This window comes from Equus przewalskii, chromosome 8 (genome assembly GCF_037783145.1).
Source record: "Equus przewalskii isolate Varuska chromosome 8, EquPr2, whole genome shotgun sequence".
NCBI classification, from domain to species: domain Eukaryota; kingdom Metazoa; phylum Chordata; class Mammalia; order Perissodactyla; family Equidae; genus Equus; species Equus przewalskii.
In genome coordinates this window covers 82023111-82034401 of record NC_091838.1, presented here as the reverse complement: position 1 = coordinate 82034401, position 11291 = coordinate 82023111, and the positions used below count along the sequence as shown (strand labels likewise).

At 55.0% G+C, this 11291-nt stretch overlaps 1 protein-coding gene across 7 annotated transcripts in view; it reads left to right on the top strand.

Moving 5' to 3' along the window:
• Positions 1-308: 308 nt before the first annotated feature.
• LOC103542478 (maestro heat-like repeat family member 5) overlaps positions 309-11291 on the top strand; it is a 65023-nt gene continuing 54040 nt past the window's right edge. For all 7 annotated transcript variants that reach the window (XM_070631106.1, XM_070631103.1, XM_070631102.1 and 4 more), the window contains exons 1-4: positions 309-587; positions 6554-6720; positions 8083-8228; positions 9472-9600. In XM_070631106.1, coding sequence (XP_070487207.1) covers positions 397-587; positions 6554-6720; positions 8083-8228; positions 9472-9600 — 633 coding nt within the window. In that variant the 5' untranslated portion in view covers positions 309-396. The remainder of the gene's footprint in view (positions 588-6553; positions 6721-8082; positions 8229-9471; positions 9601-11291) is intronic.

The following is an 11291-nucleotide window of genomic DNA, read 5'->3' as shown; positions in this document are numbered from 1 at the left end:
GTCTCACAGTTTCTCAGGTCAGGAATCCAGGCTTAGTTGGGTCTTCTGTCCCAGGGCCTCTCAAAAGGCTGCTGTCAAGGCGTCGGCTGGGCCCCTCTACGGCTCTTACAGGAGATGCCCAAGAACCAGGGATGGGGTGGGGCCAAGTCTGAGGCCATTCTGGGAGCACAAGTATACCCACACAGCCGTGCACGTGCCGTGCCCAGAACAAAGTGTCCAGCTCCACAGCACTGTCCTTGGAAAGGTCCTGTGGATGCAGGAACCATTGTGACCTCGGGGGTGAGGTCAGGGCTGGTGGGGGCAGGGGAGGGCACTGCCCAGACATAGGGCTGCCCCGCCCGGCGTAAGGACAGAGCTGAGACTGGGGCCCGTGGGTTCTCCAAACCACACCCCAACATGGACAAGCAGCGTTTGGAAAAGTCACACCGCCACACCACGGCTGACCGGGCGCCATCAGCCCTGTCCCAGAACCCCAGGCCAGCCAAGCTCCAGGCCAGGACAAGTGGGAGCCCAGGAGGGGACCCCAATACCCTGCTTCCCACGGGTGCCCTGGCCTCCCCCTGCTTCAGGAGATCGCCTTCCTGCAGGTCAGCGAGCGACACCCCTGAGGTCCATCTGGGCCCCTGAGGCCCCGAGCTGAGGAGGGAGGGGCCCTGCAGCCAGGAGCAGCCTGGGGAGGGACCTGGGGTTACCCCCCACTCCTGGCAGCCTTGACCTGATGGAGGGGAGGCTGAGAGGGAGGAAGCGGCTTGGCCATCATGTCGTCCTGTGGCTGTTGACTGCTTGTGAGGACCAGAGGTGTGGCGAGCCATGTCAGTGCTCGTCCGCACATGCCCGCTGTGTGAACGAGTGGACAGATGGACAGTCCATCCGTCCATCTGCTTCCCTGAGCCCTGGCTTCTCCATCTGCACAGAGGTGGTGATACAACAGCCAGCGTCCTTGCAGAGACTTAAGGAACATGCGTCAAAGAGGGCTCCTCTATGGCCTTCGGGTCGTGTCCCCAGCATCCTGGGTGGGCACCAGGGACGCTCCGCCTTCCTGCCGCCCCGGCGGCTCGGAGGCTGGCCGGCGGGCTCCCCCCGTCCTGGGGCAGGGCAGGCGCTGCTGGCAGGCGCTCCCAGGAGGGTTCCGGAGCACATCCCTGCCCGCGTTCCCTGCGCTCCGGGCTGTTCCAGGAGGAACAGCTTCAGACCTGCCTTGAACTCAGTTCTTTGGGTCTGCACAGAGTTGCTCCCGCCCGTGTGCTGTGTTGTCAGGCCCGCCTGCTCCTCTGCCGCGTCTTGGATGCTTCTAAGGCGAGGAAACGCTCCCCCTGCAGCTGTTTGCTGAACTGTCTTCCCACCGTTTTTCTATATTTAAAAATACGTTCGATTGTGGCTGCCGCGGGCCTGCGATGTGGGTTTGGGGTGAGACTCGGGGTCTCCCTCGTGCCTGTGGCCAATGCTGCCTGGCCCGAGGCCCTCCAGGCACAGAGGGAGGCCCAGCTCCGACCCCTGTGGGGTGCCCGCAGATGTGGCGCCCGCTGGGTCAGTGGGAAAGGCGGAGTCCCCCGGAGCAGAAGGAAGTGGCTGGTTTTCTGAGAGGCTGTAGAAAGAAGGGGCCCTGCAGGAGGGGTAAAGTATGCCCTGAGCCCCAAAGTGGCCACCCTGGGAAAGGCCACAGTCCCTAGGACGCAGGCTTTGGAGTCGGGGCCAGGGTCTGAACTGGCACCATCCTTGGAGGCTGTGTGTCCTGGGACAGGTCACTGAACCTCTCTGTGTCTCAGCACCTTGTGAAGTTGGTGTGAGGGCAGCGTGGGTGAGATCAAGCACCCAGCATGTGGCCGTCCTCGTGGGCGGTGATGGAGGCCATGGTGGGGGTAGAGGGGCCCATGAGGTGACGAGAAGGGAGATGCCCATCCCTCTCTGGCAGGAAGTATCCAGCTGGGGGGAGCTGCCCTATTGCCAGAATGCCTTCATTCATTCATCGTTCATTCATTTGTTCAGTCATCCAACACCCACAGTGGGCACGTGCTCGGCCACGCCTCCCTGAACCGGGCTATTTAAAATGACCCCCGTGGCTCGTCCAACCCCTGTGCCTGCCGGATCCTCTGTGTCACTGTCCCCAGCTGACACAGGACATAGCTTCTTGCCCGTGCATCCTCTCTCCCCCAAGAATGTGAGAGCTGCAATGGAAGGGGCTCCCGTGTGTGTTGTTCACTGACACTCCGGGGCCTGGAGCGGTGCCTGGCGCACAGTAGGCATTTCATAAACGCCCACTGAACGGACGAAGGCAGGAAGGAATGATTCTGCGCCGGGCACCCTGTGGGCCTCGAGGACCATAGAGATGCTCGTCCGCCCTCAGGCCAGCTGCCCCCAGTCTCTGTTCTGAGCACCTTGCAAATGCTTTCACCCCAGCCTGCCCCCTGGACGCTGCGAGCTGCCCGAGGACAGGGCTGGCTGAGTCCTCTGTGTCACCAATGCTCAGACGTGCAGGGAGGCAACCTCTCCAGCACCCCCACAAGTGTCCCCTGCTCAGCCACTTGGTCAGTGGTTCCCAAAAGGGCAGATGGTGGGGAGGGTGGAGGGTCCTCAGGCTGGGCATGGCCATGCACGGACGAGGTGCCCCAGGCCACAAGCATGAATGCCATCTGGGAGGGGAGCCGACGAGGTGGGGCTGCTGGGCCCAGCTCCGGGTGGGCAGGAGGAGGACCCCACTGTCCGGGCAGCACACTCGCATGCACCCACTCCTCCCTTGGGCTGTCGACCTTCACAAGGGCCTGCCCTGGGGTGCACTGGGGACCCAGAGACACCAGCACATCCCCAGGGAGACTCGGGAAGGAAAGTCAGCTGTGCCACCCGGGTTCGGGGCAGCTCCGTCAGCTGGGGAGTCAGGGCAGGCACCCCCAGCCCTTGGATGCTCTTTCCAAGTGAAGAGGGCTGAAGAGCATCTTTGCATGGCCCTGACGAGGGGACAGAGACAGGAGCAGGAAGGACGCATGCTCTGAGCAGAGGGGCCAGGCGAGCGGAGCCCGGGAGGTCCACTGCACCGGGCTTGGGCAGTTGGGTCCAGGTCTGAAGCCTGTGGGGACAGACCCCCAGGACCCGGTGCGCGGGGAGGGCCTGTTACAGGGCCGTATCCAGAAGATCAGGACCAAGCCGATTGGTGCTTCAGCTGCATAGCTCTGCCATTCATCTTACAATGTTTGCTGAGCACCTGCCAAGGGTTCCAGACACTGTCGTAGATGTCGGGGACATAGCTAGGAACAAGAGAGAAAGAGGTCTCTGCCCTCGTGGCTTACACACAGCAGAGGGAGACAGCCGGTAAATGATAGATGTAGTAAATTACATGTCACAAGGCGAAAAGTGATATGGAAGAAAATGGACAGGGATGGGGTGGAGAGTGCCGAGTGAGCGTCAGGGTGCAATTTTAAATAGGTTCATCAAGAAGGTAACTATGGAGCCAAGACTTGAAGGAGGTGAGGGACTGAGCCAAGCAGGTCTCTGGAGGAAGAATGCCCACAGACTGAAGTCACAGCTGGTGCAAAGGTCCTGAGGCAGAGCCATGCCTGCTGGTGTGAGGGCAGCAGGTGCTCACCGTGACTGGGGTGGAGGAAGCAAGAGAGAGCAGGAGAGGATGAGATCAGAGGAGGTGAAATGATTGCGTTCTTACTTCTTTTGTTCTTGTTTTCTTCTTTGTTATGGTATAATTTACATACAGTCAAATTCACTCTTTTTAGCATACGGTTGTTTAAGTTCTGACAAACTCAAACAGTCGTGTATCCACTACGGAAACGGAGACATGAAGCAGGTCTATCTCCCCCCTAACCCCCCAGGCCCTTTCATAACCAACGCTCCCACAGCTCCCTGTCCCCAGAAACCACAGCTCTGTCTTCTGTCTGTGTGGTTTTACCCTTTTCAGAAAGTCCTAAGAATGGAACGATCGAGCTTGCAGCTCCGGGCTCTGCTCTCTCTCGCACAGCACAGTGCGTGTAGGAATCGCCCGTGTGGCTGCATTTATCGGTCACTCGGTTCTTGTTATTGCTGAGAGTATTTCTGTGCACACAGCACGGTTCATTCATGCATCCCCCAGTCGAAGGACATTTGCATTGCTTCCCTTTGGGGCTGTTACAGATAAAACTGTTACAAACGCTCGTGTCCAGATTTCGTGTGAATGTAAGTTCTTTCACTGGAGTGAACACCCAGGCGTGGAAAGCTGAGTTGGAAGGTAAACGTGGGATTAACTTTCTTAGAAAATCCCAGACTACCCGCCACCCCGGCCATGCCGGTCTGCACTCCCCAGAGCCGTGTAGACACTGCTGGTCACTCTGCAACCTGGCCAGCACTGGGGAATTGCCCATTTTCCGACTTTGGCCATCCTAGCAGCTGGGACGTGATCTCCCCCTGCGGTTTTAACCTGATTCCCTCGTGATGAAGGACGCTGAGCGCGTTTTGTTTCCTTGTTTCCGTCTGTGTGTCCCCCTTGGTGGGAGCTCTGCTCACGTCGTTCGCTTTGCATTTTGTTTGGTTGCTGTCGTTTGGTTTTGTGTGATTTACGTATTACAAACATCATCCTTTATCAGACATGTGATTTGCAAATATTCCCTCCAAGACCAAAGCTTATCCTTTCGTGTTTTATAGCTGTCTTTCAAAAAACAGAAGTTCTTAATTTTGATGAAATTCAACTTATCATTTTTTTTTCTTTTATGGATAATGCTTTTGATGTCACATCTAAGAAATCTTTGTCTAACCCAGCTCGGGAAGACTTTCCCCTGCATTGTCTTCAGAAGTTTTAAATTTTTAGGTTTTACTTTAGTCTATGACCTATTTTGAGTTAATTTTTGCGCATAGTGTGGGGTATAACGGGGTATTTTTTGCGTGTGTATCCAATTATTATTGTAGCACCATCAGTTTAATAGACTCTCTTTTCTTAATTGAGCTGCTTTTGCACTTTCATCAAAAATCAATTGGCCTCATGTGTGTGGGTCTTTTTCTGGACTCTATTTTGCTCCATTTGTTTATATTTCTATGCTTCAATCAACACCACACCGTCCTGGTCCCTGTGGCTTTATAATAAGACTTGAAACCAGTGGTGTCAGCTTCCAATTCTGCTCTTCCTCAAAATTGTTTGAGTTTCTTAGTCCCTGTATTTTTCCATATAAATACGAGAAACAACTTGTGGTTCCTACAAAGAAATCCTCCTGGGATTGCAACTGGATTTGCATTGAATATTTAGAGAACTTTAGAGAGATCCTCACGATATCAGCAGTCTCCTGGTCCATGAACATGGTATACGACTCTACTCATTGCAGTCTCCTGGATCCCTTTCCTCAATCTTTTGACTTTACAGTATGCAGGTCTTGCAATTATTTGTTAGATTTCTGCCCAAATGCCTCACGACCTTTAGTGCTGTTGTAGAGGGTGCCTTTTTATTTCAGTTCCCCGTGGTTTGTTGCTAGTATGTAGGAACATGACTGATTTGCGTATGCTGACTCTGTATTTGCCAAGCTGCATAACTGGCTCTTGAGTTCTGGTAGTTTTGGGGAACCGTGGAGGGTTTTGAGTGACACGACCTGACATATTTCTTACACGGTGGAGCAAACGAATGGATAAAACATTAAGAGATGAACCACGTTCTCACGCAGCACGCGGCGCACCTGTTTAACGTGTTGCCCGGCTGCTGTTTGTCGGGCTCACCGTTGCTTCCCTGGGGCCTAGGAAGAGCCAGCCTCTCCCACGGCAGGTCTTTGGAAGCAGGAACCAAGAGGAAACGAGCACCTGAGGTCATGAAGCTGGGGGAGCAGAAACCCACTCCTGCCATGAGGGATCCACGGGAGGGCGCTGTGGGACAGCCAGGCTTGTGCAGCACCCCCAAAATGAAGGATGCCCACTTTTTGGGCCCCTTATGGCGATGAGCACTGTCTGGGGGAGTCCTGTTCCCACACTAGCAGAAGAAGAGGAGGGAAAGACGGGGTGGGGAGGAAGGAGAGGAGGAGAGGGCACAGTCAGCCTCAAGGGACGCCCCCATCTTCCCTTGCTCCTGCCGCACACTTCTCCTCAGGTCTCTCACGCAGGCACTAACGCCCTGAAGCACCAGGAGGTGGGGCCGGGGGCGTATCACGGGCAGGTGCGGGGCAGCACGCCCGGCCTCAGGCTCCTCCTCCTGTAGCTCCCTGGCCGCCCTGAAAGGCCCCACCAGTGATGGCTCGGTAGCCACGGCCATCTCACTTGTGGTCCTGGAAAGACTGGCTCCTCAAGTCAGTGGGAGAGCTGGAGCCGGGGTTGCTTGCCCTGCCCTCCATGTCCCACAGCCGTGTCGGTCCCGCCGACCCTTGCTGGGAAGCCAGGCCCCACCGGGCCCACAGGTGATGCCACCTGCTCAACAGTGTCCCTGAGGCCTTAAGCCGTCTCCTCCCCCAGCTCAGCCAGTCCATGGAAGGGAAGAGCGGACGCATGGGAGGGCGCGGCCAGGCCCACCCAGACCGCCGCGGCTCTTGGCAATGACTGCCCTTGCATAGGTGAACACACACGGGGCGTCCAGATGCGGACACCCAGGATCCCTTTGCCATTTCAGAATCCCCTCCCACATCTTCGAATCCAATACGAGGGCACCTCAGGACTCTGCCCACAGGGACAGACAGGTGCACCCCGCCACCATCGTGCTCCGCAAGTCGCAGAGCAGCCAGGCCGCGCTGGTGCCCAAGGAGCACAAGATGTTCATGGAGGAAGCCTACAACGCGGGTGACCGCCAGCCCTGGGACGCGGGCGGGCCGGGGTGGGGGGTGGTCAGGCTCCAGGGGATCCCGCCATGTCCCTCCGCCCGGAGAAGTCCTGGGGATGAGAGCCGGGGGGAGTCTGGAACCTCGGAGATGTCAAGGGGAGAGGACACAGTGAAGCTTCCTCCAGAGCCTTGCACCCCCTCCGCGGCCCCTTCACACCTCCCAGAGGCACCATCCAAAGCCCAAAAAATGCCCTCTCTCACACCCCACCTGCCACTCTCCTCCCACACCCTGTCACACCTGAGACCCTCAGCTCAGGTCTGGCCCTCTCACTGATCTGCTTTTCTCCTCATTCAAAGGATCACTTGCCCTCATCCTTCTAGGCAAAGTCAAATTGCCACCTCCTCTGAGAAGTCAGGCCTGACTGCGCCTCCATCTTGGTCAGGATTTATTGCCCCTACCCTCTCTGTGTACCTAGGGCCTTTTATGTAACTACCCCGCAGAACCAAAGTGCACAGATACTGGGTAGGGCTCCCCTGGGCTGGAGGCTCCTTCAGAACAGAGCTGGGCCCTGACTCCTCTTTGAGCCCCCACACACAGCTCCGTGACCACACAGAGCAAACATCACTGAATGTCGGATGACTGGAGAGAGGGTCAGGAATGAAAGAGCGAATAGATGGAAGGATAGAGGGATAGATGACTGATTTATGAATAGATGTGCGGATGGATGGATGGGTGGATTTTAAAATGGATGATGGTGGGTAGATGGATGGATAGATGAATTTATGAATGGATAGGTAGATAGATGGGTGGATGGATGGATGAATTTATTAATGGATAGGTAGATAGATGGGTGGATGGACAGATGAATTTATGGGTGGATGGGGTATAGACGGATAGATAGATAGATGGATGGATAGGTGGATGGGTGGGTAGATGGATAAACTTATTAACGGATGCATTGGTGGATGAGTATAAAGATGGACAGACAAGTGGATGGATAGATGGATTGATAGACAGACATATAGATGAACGTGTGGGTGGCTAGACAGATGGATTTATGAGTAGGTGGATAATAGATGAATGGGTAAATGGGTGGATGAAAAGATGGTTGAATCAATGAAAGGATGAAAATATGCATGGGTAAGTAAGGTTGTGCAGATCTGCATGCATTCCTGCTTCTTATCCTATCCTGAACCCCAGGAGGACTGTTGAGACATCAGGAGGCCCAGGATTTTCCAGTGTGTTCAAGTCTCCAGGCTTCATTTTCCGATCACTCCTTCCCATTCCCAGCCCTCCCCTTCCCTGCCCACCCAGCACTGCTGGCTCAGTGTGACCTTCCCGAAGGCCATTCACCCTCACACCCTCTTGCCATCTGCTTTAGCCATCTGCTTCAAGATGCTCCGGGACCTGAACAGTGCAGACTCCCTCCGCATGAAGTACATCATCAAGAAGATCAAGAACATGGCTCAGGGGGCCCCCAACCTGGTGCTGGAAACCATCCATGACTACTTTGTAGACAACATGGAGGTGGGAGCTGCTGGGGCCATTTGGGGCAGGCATGGGGAGCAGAGGGGAGAGCTAGATCCCAAGGAGGGCTCAAATCTTGGCTTCTCCATATAGCAGCTTCATGATTTGGGGCAAATCAATCTCCTCATATGTCCAATGGGCAGAGGGGGAAGGGAGGAAAGTAATGGGAGATGTATTGACCACCCTCAGAACAGTCTCATGATATAGATATTACGATCCCAATAGATGAGGAAACTGAGGCTTAGGTAAGGGGAGCGATTTGCCTAAAGTCACAGAGTCTTCAAGTGGTAGAGATGGATGGGTGTTTGGATGGGTGGTTGAGTGGATGGATGGGTGGATGGGTGGATGGATGGATGAGTGGATGGATGGATGGATGGGTGAATGGGTGGATGGATGGATGGGTGGATGGATGGGTGGATGGGTGGATGAGTGGATGGATGGGTGGATGAGTGTATGGATGGATAGGTGGGTGGGTGGATGGATGGATGAGTGGATGGATGGATGGATGGGTGAATGGGTGATGGATGGATGGGTGAATGGGTAGATGGATGGATGGGTGAATGGGTGGATGGATGGATGAGTGGATGGATGGATGGATGAGTGGATGGATGGAGGTGGATGAGTGGATGGATGGGTGGATGAGTGTATGGATGGATAGGTGGGTGGGTGGATGAATGGATGAGTGGATGGATGGATGGATGGGTGAATGGGTAGATGGATGGATGGGTGAATGGGTAGATGGATGGATGGGTGAATGGGTGGATGGATGGATGAGTGGATGGATGGATGGATGAGTGGATGGATGGATGGATGGGTGAATGGGTAGATGGATGGATGGGTGAATGGGTGGATGGATGGATGGGTGGACGGATGGATGGATGGATGGGTGGGTGAATAGTTGTGTGGATGATTGGGGGGAGGATCTGTCTGAGTTTTAATGAATGAATGAATAAATGAATGAAAGAATGAACTGACTTTAGAGACGGAATGCTTTTAAAATCTCACAGTAATTCCCTGAGGATAAGGACAACTTTCTATTCATCTGTCTCTGCAGAAACTAGCTCAGGGTCTGCATAGAGTATATATTCCATAAATGGTTATTGGACGAATGGCCAAATTCATCCACTTGTGATCTTTTCCTTCTGGCCTCCTCACCCTCCCCCAACCTGTGCTCCCCCTGGCGGCTCGCCGCATGGTCAGACACAACTTGTCTCTGAGCCTCCATCTACTCTGTCACCCGCAGATCTCCACCCGGCACAAGTTCCGGCTGTTCCATGTCCTGGAGGCTGTCATTGGAGCCATTGACTCCCTGGAAGAGACCTGGGAGAAAACCTTCATAGAGCTGGCCCTGGAGAACATGACCAAGTCCACGGTGGGCCTCCCCTCCCCAGCACATAGACCGCTGCCCCGGGGTCCAAGTAAGGCTGGTGGTGCCCAGCCTTGTGGGGGACCAAGTGACTTCTGTCCAGTTTCTCCCCATCGGCTCCTTCGGAGGGACAGCCTCACACCCCCATTTATAGTGAGGAAGGGAAGTTCAGCAAGCTCGCTGCTCATCTCAGGCCACAGGGCCCATAAGTGCAAGAGCCGAGTGTCCACTGTGGCACTGAGTGCACTTTCCCCAGAAGTCCCTGCCCAGAGGTGGGCTAGTCAATAAACACGTGACCCATGACGGTCAGAGAGCAGTGACCAGTCACCAAGGCCACCACCACAGGTCCAGGCCCTGGCTCTCCCCAAAGCGGGAAGCGGCTTAATTTAACCCTCCCATCTGGTGTTTGTGAGTCCCATGTCCAGAGGGAGGGACCGAGGCCCAGAGAGTTGAGGAGACTTGCCCGCAGTCCCCACCCGGCTGTGAACAGCAGGTGTGATCGGCTCCCACGTCCCCACAGAGGCGTTTGTGAATCCGTCCTAGTGGGACTAGATTTGTTTTCTCTCTAAAATTCTTTTCTTAATTTTTAACTCATCTTTGTGAGACACATCAGGCATATTGTAAAAGTGCAAGGCATCTATGTAGAGTCCACAGACTAATGATAATAAAGAGCAGCTGGGGGGAGCGGGTGGTGCCCCAGCCTGGCGAGCGCCGCAGGACAACAAAGCTGGCCCATGTCCAGAGGTGCGCCCTGGCGTCAGCCTCTCTTGGTGGGGGGGGGCGGGGGGTGCTGCTCTGCACTTTGTGCTTCCAAGCGCACGGCCGCCCACCTCCAGCTCTCCAGCACAAGTCAGGCAGGCCAATCTTGAGACCATGCATTTCTGGAAATACCTCTCGTCTGTTTCACCATGGCCTCTGCGTGGAGGTCATTGTCCCATGGTCTTCTTCCCCTAGTGCGACTGGAGAGGCTTCAAAACCTTCCTGACCACTGGTCCTTTATCCACGACCTGCCCCTCCGCCGGCGGCTCCTAGAGCCTTCTCTCGCGCCGTGTGCTCTGCCATCCTGTGACGTGCTGTCTCGCTCCGGGTCTGTTTTCAGCCACCAGGCTTTGTGGTCTCGGGTCCTTGCGGTCTGGCCTCCCGGGTCCTCTGCTTCTGCAAGATTGCTTACACGAATTCACTGATGATGCTGTCCCAGTGTGTGTCTGTTCTGGGCTTCAGGAATGCCTAACCCTCCAACACAGAACTTCCGATAATTCCTCAAGTTCTTTCCTTGCCTCTGCTTTTCCCTCTCTCGCTTCTTTGTTCTGCTCTCTGAAGATTCCTTCTTATCTTTCAGGCCTTCTGTTGAGTTTCCCATTTATGCTCTTGCATCTTTAACTTTCAAGAGATCTTGATTTTGTTCTCAGAACGTTCCTTTTTTTGTACCGTTCTGTTTATAGCATCCGTGGATGCAGTGTCTGTTCTTATCTCTCAGAGGATATTAAAGAGAGTTTGGCTCGAAGTTTTCATCTCTGTTTGGCCTCCCTTTCCTCCAAGTAGCTTTTTTTGTGGGTGTCGCCGGGTGTGTAGTTGTGGGTTTCAGTCGCTCGCACGTCTGGGGGCTCCTCCAGCGTGGCTGTCTGCCTGTGGCTGGGAGCTGACAGGGCGCTCCGAACACACAGGTGAGGGGGTAAGATTTGGGGTCCACTGTAGAG